This window comes from Vicugna pacos, chromosome 11, assembly GCF_048564905.1.
Source record: "Vicugna pacos chromosome 11, VicPac4, whole genome shotgun sequence".
In the NCBI taxonomy this organism is placed as follows: Eukaryota; Metazoa; Chordata; class Mammalia; order Artiodactyla; family Camelidae; genus Vicugna; species Vicugna pacos.
The window spans coordinates 90572639-90589497 of NC_132997.1; the positions used below are offsets into that span (position 1 = coordinate 90572639).

The 16859-nt window shown below is 40.2% G+C and overlaps 1 protein-coding gene across 2 annotated transcripts in view; it reads right to left on the bottom strand.

The window, feature by feature from the left end:
• Positions 1 to 6263: 6263 nt before the first annotated feature.
• Positions 6264 to 16859, bottom strand: part of FAM204A (family with sequence similarity 204 member A) — a 29745-nt gene continuing 19149 nt past the window's right edge. For both annotated transcript variants that reach the window (XM_072971970.1, XM_015235898.3), the window contains 2 exons: positions 7169 to 7275; positions 6264 to 6873 (listed from right to left, as the gene is read on the bottom strand). In XM_072971970.1, the coding sequence (XP_072828071.1) occupies positions 6822 to 6873; positions 7169 to 7275 (159 nt within the window). In that variant the 3' untranslated portion in view covers positions 6264 to 6821. The remainder of the gene's footprint in view (positions 6874 to 7168; positions 7276 to 16859) is intronic.

A 16859-nucleotide genomic window follows, 5' to 3' on the forward strand; every position in this document is an offset into this window, starting at 1 on the left:
ATCTGAGGCACCATCTACCGTGATGGTGACCCGAGTCTCTGATGTGGCCGAGACCATCAGGAGGCCACCTCTAACAGCCGCCCCCACGTCATCCTGGTTGATGGCTCAGCCGTGTTTGGTGCTGTCGATGCTCACCTTTTAACTAAGCGTCTTTCCTCAATCTGTCCTCTGCAACCACCTTCTCTCCTGACCTCCCAGGATATGGCACAGGTACCCTGACACTGTGTGTCAAAGCATCACCTACTCAGGTGATAGATATGACTCATCACTAAATGTGCGACTTCCCACGACTAAACATGTCCACATCACTGGCTCTCTACTATCTCATCCCACGTCACTGTCCACAGGCACCCCACCCGCCTGCACCCCTCATTTCCCCCATCCAAACGAGTCAGCAAGTCTCATCAAGTCTCCCCTGAGCACCTCCAGCTTTCATGCTCGCTCCTCAGTCCCCACAGCTGTGTTTTGGGTTCTCATCAGTTTTTGCCCAGGCTATTGAAATACCCTAACTTACCTATCTTCAGGTTTGCCTCCCAACCCAACATTTCTCATGTGTGAATTTGCACATTTTTTTGCTTAAGGTGCGTCAATGTGTCCTCACTCACCAGAGACCTGGGTCCGAACTCCTTGGCACATCTCATAAGCTGTGTGCAAATGGATTCCAGCCACCCCCTCCAGCACCCCCGTTCTGCCGCTCAGCCGCCATCCTCCCATGTGACTCACCCCATTGCTAAACCCCTTCCTGGACCTCCACGTGGCATGCTGTTCCCTCTGCCTGGGATGATCTTGCTTCAACTGGTTTCCCGGATGAAGCCTCAATTACCCTTTATGACTTAAACTAAGCATTGCCTCTACCACGACCTTGACCGACTCTCCACGGGTGGCAACGACATTCTCCTCTGAGCCTGCAGAACACGTGATTCTACTTCAGCACTTACCGTACATCCTGGAAGAGGCCTGGGCCCTCTGCCACGCACGCCACTGGTGATATGGGCGGCTATTTTGATCAGCTCTGTCAACACATCCAAGTAAAATGCTTACGTCAAGTCATGAACAGCGGGTTGTGCTATTCAACCTCACGCCTCAGTACCACTGAGCTACTACAAGTCAAGGTCACGTGCGATTGAGGCAACGAGGCAGATGCTGCTAGCTGTTTACTAAGACGTATTTCCTCTCCTTCCTGGGAGACAGTCTACACTTCCTAGCTCCCTTGCAGTTAGGTTCTAGCCAGTACAAAGCGAGCAGAAGTAATGAGTTCACTCCCAGGCCCGGCCCATAACCTCCCCTGAGTGTTCTTCCACACTTTTCTCCCTTCCGGTTGACCGAGATGGGGACCCCCAGGGCAAGCAGGAAGAGAAAGTGAGGGAGGGGCTGTCCTGGGCCTCTGAGTGGCTGCATGGAGCAGAGCCCCGCCAACAGGAGCATCCTCCTTGTCCCACAAGCAGGGAACAAACTCGTATTGTGTTTGAGTCACTGTGGTTTGGGGGCATATTTCTGGCAGTAGTTAACATTATCCTAACATGGACAGGCACTGTGGCACAGCCATTATAACACAAAGGACATGATGATACAGCCTAAGAAAAACCTTAAGCTTAAAATTACGGAGTATTGTGCACAACAGTTGCGTTCTCTTCTGAGTCTCAGCCCATCAGTGTCAGCTCAGCTCTGTGTGAGCCTAAGAACCGGGTGAAAGTCGGGGCCAACCCACTCACTGCGAGGTGAGTGCTGAGCTAGTGAGCCACCGCAGCGAGCTGCCCAGCTAGGAAACCCCACGTCCTGGAGAGAACGTGTAACCGTGCAACTTAGTCTTTAAGTCTAGGTTATTTATTACACACAGATTGCTTCTCTGTATTAACAGCTCACCTAAAACTCCAGGTGTCCAAAGCATGCTTCACGTTTCCCATCAGACTGTGCTCATTCATCTTCGCATCAGCAAGAGCTGGCTTAGCATCTAACACACAGTAGGTGCTCAGGAAACGTTTCTCAGATATTGCTGGAGGAATTCAAAGAAATGCCAGGCTGCATGTTTCACTGCTCTTTGTGACATTCACAATTACTCCTTCCAGCATCACCCACTTTACAAATGAAAACATTTTTGATTCTGGGCAGTCACAATTGTAATACACCATCCATCAAGGAATAAAACGTTTATAGCTGAGGCACAGTCAGCCTGCAGATGAAGTGATATATTAACTTCTTGATCGAATGCCAGAACTTACAGATGAGTATGAAACAGACATCAATAATTACAGCTTGTGCCACAGATGCTGGTTTCCAAACCTTTCAGTTCAATGAACAAGTAATAACTGGACAGACACACCTTTCAGAAATTAGAGGTGGGAAAAGATTACCTCATTCCATACCTGTCACACAGCAGGCCCCCTGCGGCAACTCAGCAAGAGGCAGCCCATGGCCCTGGAGAGGTGTGGGCCAGGGCTTCTAAACGACGTCGGTGAGCACACAGGAGGAACGTCGGGCAGGGGCATCCAGGAGCCGAGGCTTCTCCTGGGTACTTCCCTCCTTTCCCCTTCCAGTCCCTTTATTCTGCGCTTCCTACAGAAACCTGGCCTGGGTATAAAAGGCATGCACCTAAATTCAATTTTCTTTTAAAAAATTCTATCCCACTTAGGAAACTCTTACGCTTTTTTCACTTGAATCTAAAAAGGGGCTACAAACACTAAGAAAAAGATAATTATCCCTCAGCTAATTCTTGATTTCAGAAGCACATCTGAAAACCCAGCGTACCGCACGGCATTTAATGGCTAGTCCCACCAAAGGCCTACAGCTGTGTTCTAGGGATCAAGGTCACAAAAGCTAGCGCGGCAGGAAGCTCCTCTGACAACACTGCTGTATTTGAAGAAACTCTAGCAAAATGAACACACATCTCCAGAATATTCACAGGTGAGTAGGAGGAGATACTCCTGAAGAAGCAACACGCTTCATTTTACCATAAGAAACTCTGGTTACAGCTACAACACTGAGAGGGAGTGCGTATGTGTCTTTTAAGGCGAGTTGTGTGGAGGGAGGATAAAATAATAAAGACTAAAGAATGCAGTTCTATTCATTTTATCAAAATCTACAGAGCACCCCAACCTCAAAAATAGAAAATGGGCCTCCTGTCTCAGAATGCTACCAAGGTCAGGAATATACATATACACACACACATATACATATGTATGTATATATAAAAAGTAATCTTTTGACAGTTCACTGAAATTTAGTGTATATACTCTACTTTTTAGCAGAAAGTCTCCCACTAATTTAAATCTGAAAACTTAGAATGATGCTCTGATTATTTCATAACAAAAATTAACCCCTTAAAATGCATTGCCCTGGGTTTATGACTTAGACTTTTCAAAGTATTTTCCGATCCATTACCATGTTAGTAGGCACTGATGCTACAAATACCAATCTACATTTGGTCTTGGAAAAAGATTTTCATGTACGTATTTTGTCCAAATATTACTATTTGTTTCATGAAAGTCAAGGCTAAGACTTTAGCAGAGTGTAAATTTTAAGCCAATGAATAAACAGTTGGCCTGAAAAAACACTAAATTGACATGCAAAGCATTTGCTACTCTGCCAGATACTAAAAATAAAAGCAACTTCTGCCAACATGGAAAAACTTGATTTCAGTTGGTTCTGAATTTTACTACCACGTTTCACTAAGCTAATTTTCCAAAATGGGGCCTGACATTAATGTTCTATTACCTCGTCTCCTCAAACTTTACCTCTTAAAAAAATTACACACAATTGGCATCTTATTTAAATATCAATCTCATATAACATTTTTTATAGTTTAGCAGGACATATATTTCTAAAAATGTGATATCTTTACCTAACAAATGAAAATTTGGACTTCTGAAAATTAACCTTCATATTTTAAGAATGAAATTCAAACTTGTCTCAGAGTAAAGAATAATCTAAGTTATTAAAATATTTACAAGATAACATTTTACACAAAAGGTATCAGGAAAATCAGTAGACTTTAAAGGTGAGGTTTCAAGCTGTTACTCAAAGTCCAGATAACATTTCATTCCTGTCCTTGGCCTGCCCCTCCCTGAGCTGTCTTTCTAAAAAAATAAGCGTGTTTAAAATATGGAGTTTGAGATTTATGATCAGTTGCAGAAACCTGTTTAACTACTGATTTATAGTTCTGGCCAAGGTATTTAACTCTGTCATCAGAACTAATTATAGCAAACCTGAGATTATATATTCAAACTCTCCTTCTGGTGAAAGAAGCAGAATGTTCTGCTGAAAATGAGAAACATCCTGAGGGCTCCCAAAGAAGAATGCACCATCAGCTCCACTTCTCAGAGCCAGCGCTGTAAAGCTCAAAATCACTGTTCTCTAGTAAGGTGTTTTAGCCTGAAGTACTTACACAGTAAATCACAGTTACATTAACGCCATACCCATGGCCCGAAACATATTAATCTCAGTTAACAATAACTGACATTTACATTACTAATCTAATTCAGGCATTCTGCTGGTAGTAAATGCACATGTTAAAGCTTCAGGAACTGAAGTTATTACCGATCCAAAAAGAATCCTTATTTTGCTGTGACCAGATGGAGAGGGCAAATGACTACACTTTAGGGGCAACCTGGGTATTCTAAGAATAATGTCCCCATTTTAATGCTTTAATGAGTAAAATGTCTAATTCGAATTAAAGCAGATTAAAAATAAAGTGGTCCCAAATGACGTGCCAGCAGGGCTAACCCCAGACATCCAGGCCCTTCCTCCCCCTTAAATCCTCTTCCCCTCCCACTCCCTCCTCTTACGGGCTGTTCTGGAGCCTTTCACAAGCCAGGCCCCCGAACGGTGGGGGCTTACATGACATGGCTCCTCTTATCAAATGAGTCCCCTGCTGCCTGATTCCACCACAGAGCCTTCCACTCAGGGAAAACGCTGCCATCCTGAGATGGATGTGAGACCCCTGGGCAGGGCGGAGTGGGCAACTGCCAGCCATGGAGCAGGCAGAAGATGGGCTTCGACAGCTGGTCTCTGGGTCAGAGGCTCCCAAATCAGACCCTAAAGGAGGCCACTCTGCCAGGCCTCAGCATGAGTAGAGTGGGAAACGTGCCTGCAGGGCTCACTAAATGCCCTAAGGAAGTAGACACACACAGGAGAAGACAAACCGGCCAGAGACTGCAGGGTGATGCCCGTCTCAGGGCGCGAGAATACTCACACTTGCTCACACCGCCCGCCTGCTCAAAGGGAACAGTCCTCACGCTCCAGACAAAACCACTGCGTCGTACAGTGGCTCGTTCCCCCGTCAGGGACCTTTTAGAGGAAAAATTTCCTATGCTCTCAGTTTGTATTCACCTATTAGGAGCTGGAAATAAGATGTTGTAGGTAAACCATGTTATGATTATATCAACAAAACCCAACAGGAAATATTAAATCATAAAATGTAAGGTTTTCCAATATTTGACCTGAACATCTTTTCATGATGAATTCTTTAAGTACATATACCATCTCCTAAAAACTTGCTTTCTCTATACGGCTTTTGTCACCTAAGCGGGAGCAAAATAGGATTTCTGTTCTCTTAAACAGCAACTAATTGCTCACTTATTCCAGAACATAGAAAAAAAATTCAATATGCCACCATAAATTAGTAAAATTTGGTTACTATTTGTAAGTCTAAAAATAACAAAAAATACTACTAATAATGTAATTATAATCATGATTCACTTTCCACGTTCCTGAATCCATATTATCACCTAGAGGAAGGCGGAGGCGAAGGCTGAGGAAGGGAACTGATGGAAACCACAATAAGCCGTTAGTTCTTCACCTCTACTGAGCTCCAAGAGGGAGGTGCCAGAACACCAATGGCCTGCCAAAAAGTCAGAACGTCCGGCTGCGGTCTTGTTCACCAGCTTGTCACCGGATTTCTCCAAGCCCCTTCTGACTAGGGCTAGGAAGCACACTTCTAATGAAAACCACTTCCCATGGCCCCACTCCCCCTTTTATCCTCATTTATTCATTCAATCTTTAAAGGAGTAATGGGGAAGAGGAGTAAAACACAATCACACCAAGTTCTTAGATGGTTCAAAATTACAGTGTCTTGAGTTATAACCATCTGAAACAACTACACCAACTTCTCTTCTAAGAATCATCTCATAATTTAAAGGATGACATGGCTGAGAAGAGAGATACTGAGGAAGACATTTCCAGGCAGAGCTGAATTTAAATCAACCTCCAAACACTACATTCTGTCCTTTTCTAAAAATTGTGTTATTTAATCTGAAGGTACCCAAAAATTCACCAAGTGCTTTTATTATGTGACTGTGAAATATCAACTCTTTTGCTCCCAATAAAGAACCAATAATTACTTTTATAACACTAAGATAATTAAAGTCATCTGTAAAGACAGTATCAGTTGAGACCTTCTTGCACTTGGAACTAATCCATTATAAACAAATGCCAATCTTAAACACCCAGCACCAGAGTAAGTGCAGTGACCAGGAGTCCAGACAAGAAAGGAGCTCATTGGCTATGCAACGCCAAATGGATGAAAGATAAAACTGATTTTAGACTGGAGGTCTATGTAAATAAATAAATAAAACCCTATCTTTCCTTCCCCATATGTGTGCTTCGATTTCTTGCACATATAAGAGAATGCTCCATTTCATTCACTTCAATGGGATGAACTCTGGAAAAAGACTGAAAAGATTTGATAATCAACTCCCAAATTTTATGCTTATTTTTCCTACTTTTATCGATTTCCTGACATAGTTAACATAAGCAGGCGAATCTTCTCAGTAAATCAAGCAACTGAAGACTCTAGTGAAGCCTCAAAGGTCTTGACAGCTGGCAAGTCACATATATCCCATGTTACTTTTGGTTTCCCACCTCTTCTTTGCTTCAAACCTAAAACAAAGAAAATCTCAACTTATTTCTAAATACTTTCCTGAAGTAACATGTTTACTAAGTGTCAAAGTAAAATAAACTTAAAAAGCTTTCACATACTCCATCAATTACAAAATAAACATCAAACAGGATGAAGAAATGCCTCCCCCCACTATGATCTGATAAACATTCAGCCAAGATACAAAGAATAAAATGAATAACAATTCACACACAAACTGGATTCACAAAATGTATCAAAGGAGCTCTGTAATTCCTATGAAGTTAGTAGAATTACTAATAAAAATCTTTAATTTACCCCCAGGCAAGTTTCTTCTTTTTTCGAGCAACTTGTGAATTTTCAGCATCCTTTTTGGCTTTTACAAAGTTGTGGCAGGCAATCGCTTTGGCAATTTTTACACCAAGCTAAGAATTATAAAGGAGAAAAAGGAAAAAAATGAAAATAAATATTCCAGCTGACACAAAAACTACAATGATACAAACATTCGAGAGCTTGTGGGTAAGAAAGTGATGTCTACATTGCTTTGGACATGCTGAGAACAGAAATTATTAGGCTCAGGCCCCCTTGACCACCAAAATACAACCAATGCAAAGCTGTAGCCCCTACTCCCTCATCTCCTCACCCCAGGTGCACCAGTCTCCCAGACGGAGATCCTTCCCACGCTAAGGCCCCTCGAGGGTCCACAAGGGCTGTGGATGAAGATCTTGAAGCTATTTCAGCATTTCAGTAGCCAGACAGGAATTTACCCCTGATAAGGCTGCGCAGACTGACAGAGACATCAAGTTTCTTTGCTCTGGGCGAGAATTATAGCAACTCAGTATGGTCACACTGGTTATCTCATGCTGATCAGGAGCTCTGATTGGCAGTCATAGATGTGATTAATAAAACATGGGAAAGCTAATTACTACCTCATAAACACACTTTGTGTGATGGGCAATAGCTTCTCACTCACTGACAGAAAAAAGAATGTAAGGAGTTCTAAGAGGCAAAAAGGTGGGGCACCGGGACCACAGAACCTAAGTGTTCCCCCTGGGAGGCCCTCCATTCACGCTCCTCCTTCCGCCCACCCACCCCAGTCCTGGAAGGTCCAAGCAAAACAGCCTCCTCTCAGCCCCATCCTCCAGTCTTCTCTAAGTCACCCCTGAAACAGTCTTTGTTTCTGTATTTCTCCAGCCCTTCAGCTTCTAGGCCATAACCTATGGTTTTCACGCTGTGCACCGCACAGCTCTCTGGCCGAGAGCTGTTGCCCAGGGAGTGTCTCCAGGACAGGCACGGTGACCTAGTTTCAGTGGGCTCTGATCTTAAAAACTCCTGCCACCCGGATGACTCAAAAGTATCTGCTCAGAACCCAGGTTAAACAACAAGGGCTAAAAATCTCTTTCTGGTGTTTCCTTTTCCATCTCTGCACTCAGCCCAGAGCATTTCAGCAGACAGCACACTCGTGGGCAGGTAGAAAGGACCCGGAAGCCACTCGCAAGTCAAAGCATCACCGCCCGCGCTTTAGGACCTGCCTGCCAATAAGGAGGCAGGCAGGCAGGCGGCTAAAGGAGAGAAGCTGACTTAGGAAAGTGGGGTTCGGTATGTCTGACACTCCTTTCAGCTTCTCTTGGAGAACAGTGAGGATAAAGCAAACAAGCAGTCATCAAGCACCAACCGGGGTTTACAAATAAGAACAAAAGTAAATCTGGTTTTTCAGTCCAGGAAAGAATACACACAAAGAATGCAAGTAAATGGAAGCGACCTGACAAACTGGTCAATACTAGAAGGAAAGCCACTGAAGGAAGGTGACTGATGGTGACCACGAGCCCACCTGGAAAAGCAGACCAGCCTCAGTCTTCGCAACATGCAAGCCGACACCAGCAGCACTACAGCTATCATCATCTTTTTTCACAAGGGCAACATTCACTCAACAAATATCACGTAGGCACAGACGCAGTATTCTGCCAGGCACTGTTGTAGACACTGGAGACACGGCTTTGAACAAAACAGGGCTTATTTTCAAACTAGGGGGCTGGGGAGAAGGGGTTGCCAGCTACATCTGACTGCTCCCTTCCTGACCTTGTCCCCTTAGCTCCCTTTTCATTCCCAGTTCCTTATCATAGAAAAGATCATCTAAGTCAACTAAAAAAAGGATAAGAATCAAAGGTCTGTAGCCTCACCATCTAAGGAGAAAAATGAAACTCTGGAAGAATGCTGTGGCATAATTTATCACTAAGATGGATTTCCTATTGACTAAAAAGCCATCCACTTGTCACAAATGTTAAAAAAACAAGACAGCACCTGCCTGGTAAGGCTAGCCAAAACTGCAGCAACAAACAAATCCCCAAACTTCACTGGCTGAACTTTCACTCCTTGTCTCACTTAAAGTCAGCTGTGGACTGGGAGGGGCTCTCCATCGTGTGGTGCCAGCATCTCAACATGTGGCTTTAGAGGTCACTGTGGTAGAGGAAGAGAGAGCTGAAGGGTCTCCTGCGGGCTCTTCAACGCTGTAGTCCAGAAGTGACACACGGCACTTCTGCTCACAGCCCTCTGGTCGGAACGACTCACACAACTCCAGCTAGCTGTGAGGTGGCACACTGGGGGCACAGTCAATGCACCTAAGGGACTGTCTACTGTCATAACTTGCAGTCTGCTGCCTGCGTCTAAGACGTACACTGGGTCTCTCCACATTCATGTAGGATATTTAGTCTCCTCTCTGTCCCCCAGCTCTAAAAGGTAAAACACAGAGCTCTCTATTTATAGTCTATCTGATCATACTCCCACATGTCAGACATCAAATGCAAATTTGATATGATGTAGTTTTCCAAGACTGCCCCCCAACAAAAGTCCCACTCAGTTGAAGACATATTTAAATTGAGCCTGTACTTTGAGTATGAAACAAAAATGACCCAAACTATATTTGCCATGTACCATCAACCACATTATAAAATTATTTCCTGAAACTGTTGTAAATGAAGATGTAGCTTACTTACATTTTTAGCTTACTGAAATTTCCCAATATGGGTTTTCTGGATTTGGGATAGACAAACTGAATAGCATCTCAATGTATCTGGACACGAGGTCATTTGATTTAAACAGGACTCCTCATCTCAACACGGTCACATAATCTTAGAATATAACGTAAAAGCTTTTCATTTTCTAGCAATATGAAGGCAAAATCCAGCACCATTGATATCACAGTAAAGATTTAGAGCACACGTGCCATAAGACATAGTATAAACTTGTTAAAAAGAATCCAGTATCATGTAAGAGACACGCATTTACATGAGAGGTCTCCATCACTTTGTAGACTAAGTAAATACAATGAAAGACTGCACACACAGGCAACACTTTCAAACAGACCTGTTTGTATGGAAGGTACATTTTCTAGCTATATTTTGCCTGGGGTTAGATTAAATGGAATGTTCTTTAACTGACAAACATTAAACAAGCCTGGTCTATGCATTTTACAGAAAGAATCTTTTAGTTTGTAATGATGATGAGAAGGCATATCAATTTTGTGTCCTTCACATGCTTAAAATGAAATGTGTTTCACTTATTCCTGTGGCAAAAGTAAAAAGAGCAGTATTTGGAAATATGAAAGAATCATAAGATCGCCTATAGAAGAGACTGTTGAGAAACATTTTCCCAGGCAAGATGACTAACCCAAGTTCCAGAAGATAAAAGAATATCATGCTATGTTTCAGTATTACAGACAATATAGGCCCACAAGAATCGCTCCTTTGCGTCCGTAAAAAGAAAAATGCATCTTTATGCCCCATGTAAACATTCCAAAAGCTTGATCGATGGTTTTTACACTAAAAATCTGTTTCAGGTCATCAGATAACTACAGTAACACAATGTGGGGAGAAATTTTCTTAAAGGAATAAAAATATATACAGAATTCCTTGTATGTGTAGCCAAAGTATCAGCATTTTCCATATAGAACATCCAATATTTTGCTGCATTTTAATTAAGGTGTCTAAACATTATCACAAAGAACTGCAAATTGGTCAGAGCAAGCGGTAAGGAAAATTAAGCTCTAAAGGCTTTTTATCGCCATATTTCAGGAACCAAGGGTGTAAAATGTTCTAATTTGGGATATATTAAAAGCCATAAAAGGTCTTTCAAAAAGATTAATGGTACTTTGCTTGGATTTCAGATAAGGGCTTTAGCTGGTTGGAAAAGCAGGGCCCTGGCTGGACCCTTGGGGCATCCATCTTTACAGCCACTTGGAAGATTTGTAAAAGCGTCTGCATAACCTCAAGCAAATGCACGGCGACATTTTTTTAATTCCTTTCAATCTTACACGTTTAGCATGTGTAAGTCATATTGGGTTGTAAAATAGATATAATAGCACATCTTGTAACATAGCAGAGATTTTTAAAAGACAAAACTTTCAAAATAAAGTTAGTTTTTGCTAACCCTTGCCATTCTGAAGTTTGCTGATAATCGTTTGAAGCATCTGATTCAAATAGCTTAATCCAGCATAACTGTAAACTTCTTCTCCATTTCAAAAAATATTTCACTCATCTCAAAATTACTAGCTTGCAACAGAGTTATGAAGTTTTCCTCCCTTTTGAACACGTGCAAGGCACTTATTTAAAAATACCAATTATCATACTTTAACTCTTTATGGAATAATAGGTCTCTATGAAAAATATTTATGCCATTCTCTTTTGTTCTTTAATTAAATGAAAACAGATGTTTTCTGAAGTAAAGCGGAACCATTACTGGAGTACTTAAAGCGTTAAGGTCTTTAATTTTTATATCAGTTTGGTCGACAATTCCTGATTGTCTTTACTCAAGCTCAACATTAATGTCAAGCAAGTTACCTAGGAGACGAAAGAGATCAAAGAGACAAAAACCCCTCCAAAGTCTGATTAATCAAGCCTGCAAACAGCTTATTTCTTTTCGCCTGCATGCAAGTATGAAAATGAGATTCTGGGAGCCGAACATTGTGCAGATTTGTTCATTCTTATCAGAACAAAGCCAGCGGCAGCTTATTTCATGGATCATTGGCACTGTCATCAGTGCTACACAGAACGGGTGACAGCTCCTCATTTTGAGGCTTGAACAAAATTAGCAAAAAGTCGGCACAAATTAGCCTCTCATCTTTTTGGTAATATGACATTATTCATTTACTTTTTATCCAATTTTTAATTTTTTCCTTGTCAGCTATCCCTTTCTAGTGTCTCTTGCATGGCATCGTAAAATGCCTTCTTAAAAACAAGCAGAGAAATAGCCAAAGTTGAAATAACATGCAAAGTTCAAAGAGCAAATAAGAAAAAGAACTTCCAATGACTGGTGATGCTTTATTTTTTATAACTTTCAAAACTTTGCATGCATATTGATAAACAGCTCAGAACACCATGCAGTTAAGGAGTTTTATGAAATCAGTAGTATATTTCAATAAAGAATACGATGTGACTAATGTGTTTCACTCAAACCACACGATAATGTGGCGTGTGGGACAGTAAATTCAGGATGTCTACATGCGGATTGCTACCTTCCTCTGCAGGGTCATACCTGCAATGCTGAAGCTCTGATGACAGCAAATAAGCTACTCTATATCCAGTCATGTAAACTCGGGCTTTAAATCAAGTCATGTTCTCTCTCTTAGAGGAAACAGCCTAATTTCACTGTCATTTTAAAATGTGCACGCAGAGGTTTGCATGCTTGTGTACATACACGTGTATCCATGTGTGTGCACAACTGTACAAATACCTATTATTTATTTTTATACCCACAACTTCATATCAGTTAAAGCCAAATGAGTTTTTATTTCAAAGCATAACATAACAAATCCTGTTTTTAAAATACATTATAAGATGTATTTGTATAGACATACTGTATATATCATTTGTATGTGTATATATACACATATATAATTCACCTTGCAATTTATTTTTAAAAAAATGTATTTGGTCCATGAGATGTGATATCCTCAACTTTGATTTCATAGTGAAATAGTTTATATAACACCTGTTCTAATGATGACTATTAAGGCTTCAAATTATACGTAGATTACAGTATTCCAAAGGAAGGAGAAAAGATGTTATACTGCTGAAATTACTCCTGGATACAGACATTTATATTCAAGCAACTTATTCCATTCATAAGGGGAAAAAAGCATTAAAAAATTAACCATAAGCTGTTAGATGCTTTACACAGTTCCCATAAGAAAGACAGTTTCTTTAAAGAACTGTAGTACTGTTTTCAGCAATTTCTTTATCTCTGTTCTTCTAAGTAAGAAAGCTTATTAACAAGCTTTGAACTTAAAATCACATTTACAATAATGTGCCATCAACAGTTTTATAAGCTAATTAGAAAAAGATTAATTAATGACTGGCTGCTAATAAAATGGCAATCATGAAGAAAGAAACCAAGGGTGCTAAGCTTCAACTACCACCAATTAAGAGCTAATTACAAACAAATTATATATGTGTTTTGCTGTGGGCTTTAATTTACTAAAATGGTTTTAATTAAAAGAGAAAACATGCTGATTAATTGAACTGCAGAAAAAATCTACAGTATAAACTGTGCTTTGTCTGTCTCTTTAATTAGACTTGTAACATCTGAAATCTTTTTTTAAGGTTTGTTAAAGCACAGATAAACAGAATTAAAAGAGAGCACAAGGAACACCATTCTAGGTGATCACCCAATCACTCCCCAGAGGTTAAAAGAAAATGTCCTCAATGCAATGCGATCTAAAAAACACACCTAAAAGCCTGAGAGAAAAACCATCACCCAGCACCATTTTTGTTTTTCTCATATTAAAATGCTCCACCTTCAAGGCTGTACACCATTTTTTGTGGGAATGAACATATCTTTAAGCTCCGTGTAAAGGAATTCAACTAGGCCTTCCCTTACCTGGACAGGCAGAGCTTATTTCCCATACGTTGCGCCAACTGTTTATCTATATGAAAGAACTGAATTACTTTTAAGAACTAAGGAGAACAAGGCTTCAAAGAATTAAAATCACCATTTAAAAGCCCCCGGACTACGCACAGACTACAAAATGACATGTAGAGGAAAAATCAAATTTAAAAAACCCTGAGAAATGAGCAAAATGCATGAAAGTGAGTTGGCTCTGGATGATCCTGACCAGGGGCGCACACCCGGCCCGCCCTCCCGGGCAGGCGCCCAGCTTCCCTGGGGGGCTGATCCCTCTGCCGACAGGGAAGCCCATTCAGCGAGGGCGCTCTCTCCCTAGTGTCCTACATCCTCCCCAGTGCTCATCAGTGAAATACACCACAAAGAAAGTGGTCTGACACTGCTGTCTAACTGGGAAGAGGAAAACACAAGGGATGGAAGGCAGGGTAGTAAAGTTTCGGAGGGACATAAAATAAATTTTGCCAGAGAGTCTGCAGGCAGTAGGTGACTCTGTATGAAATAATGTATTCTTCATATACATCCCTGGTACTAGCAACAAAGGAACTTTCCTTTCTGTAAAAATAAAATGTTGAAATGGAGATATTCAATTTTAAATTCTTCATCTGTATAAATGAGTGCTATTTAATGTATTTTTTACTTTGTTTACCGTATCTTCAGTGGCTAGAATCACAATAATTAAGAAAATAGAAAGCACCTGCCATCCCTTTTAGGGTCACAGGTTCTAACGATAAATTCTTATGATAGCTAATTGGAGTATACATTCAGCTTCATATCTGAACAAATTGTTTTACCTTTGGAATCACAGTTGTTACAATATTTCTACAAGAAATGTTACAAAAATGGGAAGAAACTAATTTTGCCCTCTAGATTATAAATACTTTGAACCACAAGATTTGCTTCACTATAATGTCTTTCAATTCACCTTTGTACATGATGCAAACACTTTTCCTAAAATATATGAGCTTTGAAAACAGCACTGATGAGAAGTAACTTCCAACTTACCAAGTTTGTCAGTATTTCTATCTCAGAAATTTAAACAAATGTTTCAATTCTGAACTCTGGATATGAGAATACTTCAGGTACTTTGATGTTAGTAAATCTGTCAAAATTGTACTATTTAAGAGGGTTTTGGTGGCGGTGGAGAACTGAACCTCTTAATCCATCAAGACGACACAGTATGTACACCAACATAAAATCAATAACCGAAGTGAAAAGGGTGAATTGCAGCCATAACTCTCTCAGGGAACGGTACCGGAAAAACTCTGAGTGCCAGGGCCAGTGCCACAGCACCTGAAATGTTTCTGAGAAAGGGCCACCACTTCTTAGACGTTAACATAAAAAACAGAAACTATCTCCTCAAATATATACAAGCCTCTTCAATAAGAACACCTGCAGATTTTCTAGGCAATTGCTCTAAAAATAGAACTTAGGCAACAGATTACTACTGCCCAAATTTAGAGAGTATTTAATTTATTTAACTAGGAAAGAATACAACTCACTCAATTCAAACATTAGTTTTCTTTTTTTAAAGGCCATTCCTACCTTTGTTATTTAAATATTAACAAATTATTAATATTTCAATGTTATTAAATTTACCTATGTTTTGGAATCCAAAAATCTAAGTCGTCTATTTAATGAATTTAATAAAATTAAATTCTCAGCTTAATACATGCTGCCAATGTAATAGTTATCTATATCTATAAAAAGAATATTATCAAAGTGAGATACAATTTTTTATCACTTAGACTTGTGATACCTTGGTTAGACTCTAAATAAATACTATGCTCAACAGCACTAAAAGCTGAAGTCATTGCTTCAGTCCTCCATTCATAAGTTGGAACAAAAGAGTTTAAAATGTGAAACATTTTATATATCATTACTCCAAATTTAAGGGGTTTGTCCTTTACAAAGACAGTAGCAGATTATAACCAATATATCTCAGTTGTAAATATTAATACCTTGCAAATTGTAAAAAAACAAACAAAAAAACCCCAACATGACTGTTCTTTCTAAGTTACACAAAATGGTTATAATGTTACAACATGAAGTACGTACTGATGTTTTCAAGGAATTAAGTTTACTTGGTGCTGCCAAAGATCATCCTATTTGAGTCACTTATAGAAAAAGTCATCTTTAAGGGCATGAGTTATACAAAGCTTAAACAAAATTCACAGGCAACCTCCCCCTCCCCATTTCTGCCCTGACATTGTATAGCTAGAACTGAAAACAATCCATCTAGTTAATGTAGGTATGACTCATTCAACAGCAGAAACTCACTGTCTGTTGCCAAACCGAGTTGGTCTTTATCTACAGCAGCCTAACATGAAGATGCCTAGAGAAAAATTCTCTTTCCAAAATGTGAGATTCAACCGAAGTGCTGCCTACTTTATTAAATCTATGCTTTAGCACTTCATTTTAAAACACTTGTTTCTACTGTTTTCTACAAATTGGTATCGTAACAAAGATAGTGTGCCAGAAAAAGACAAGTACCAAAGGATGGCATTTTCAAGGTTCACTCTCAATGAATGGAATCCAACTCAGGCCTGAGGTTAACAAGCCACAAACATGCTCAAACGTGTGTGTAGGCATATGGATATACACATAAATAGTATTTTTTAAGAAAAAAACCTTTTTTTTTGCAAATTAGAACAGTTTCATCAGTATGACACAAACCCAAGTATATCCTTCCACTTTGTCTCTCCTCCAAGACTGTTAACAACAAAGACGGATTTAATCAACAGGAGGGACAGTCCCAAAGCACCCACCTTACTACATGGCAAAACTAAACATGACAGCACAATCTAGGTTCCCAACACATGAACATGAGCCACGCCCCCAAACCAGGTAATATACATCTTTAATGTCGTTAATTTAAGGGAATACAATTCTGGAAAAATAAACGCTTGCTGTGTCATAATGACGGTGCACTGACAGCCTTTTTTGCAAACCAGTTTGGTTTGCTTTGTGTTCTGTTTCGAGGAATGGTTTTCAAGGCCCATTCTCAGACATGGTTCTACTTTTGGCTTCATTTTTCTCAATACTGATGCTGCCCTATTGGTTTCACAGGCTTATAAATGTTAAACATCAAAAATTAGTTTCACTTATTATGGTT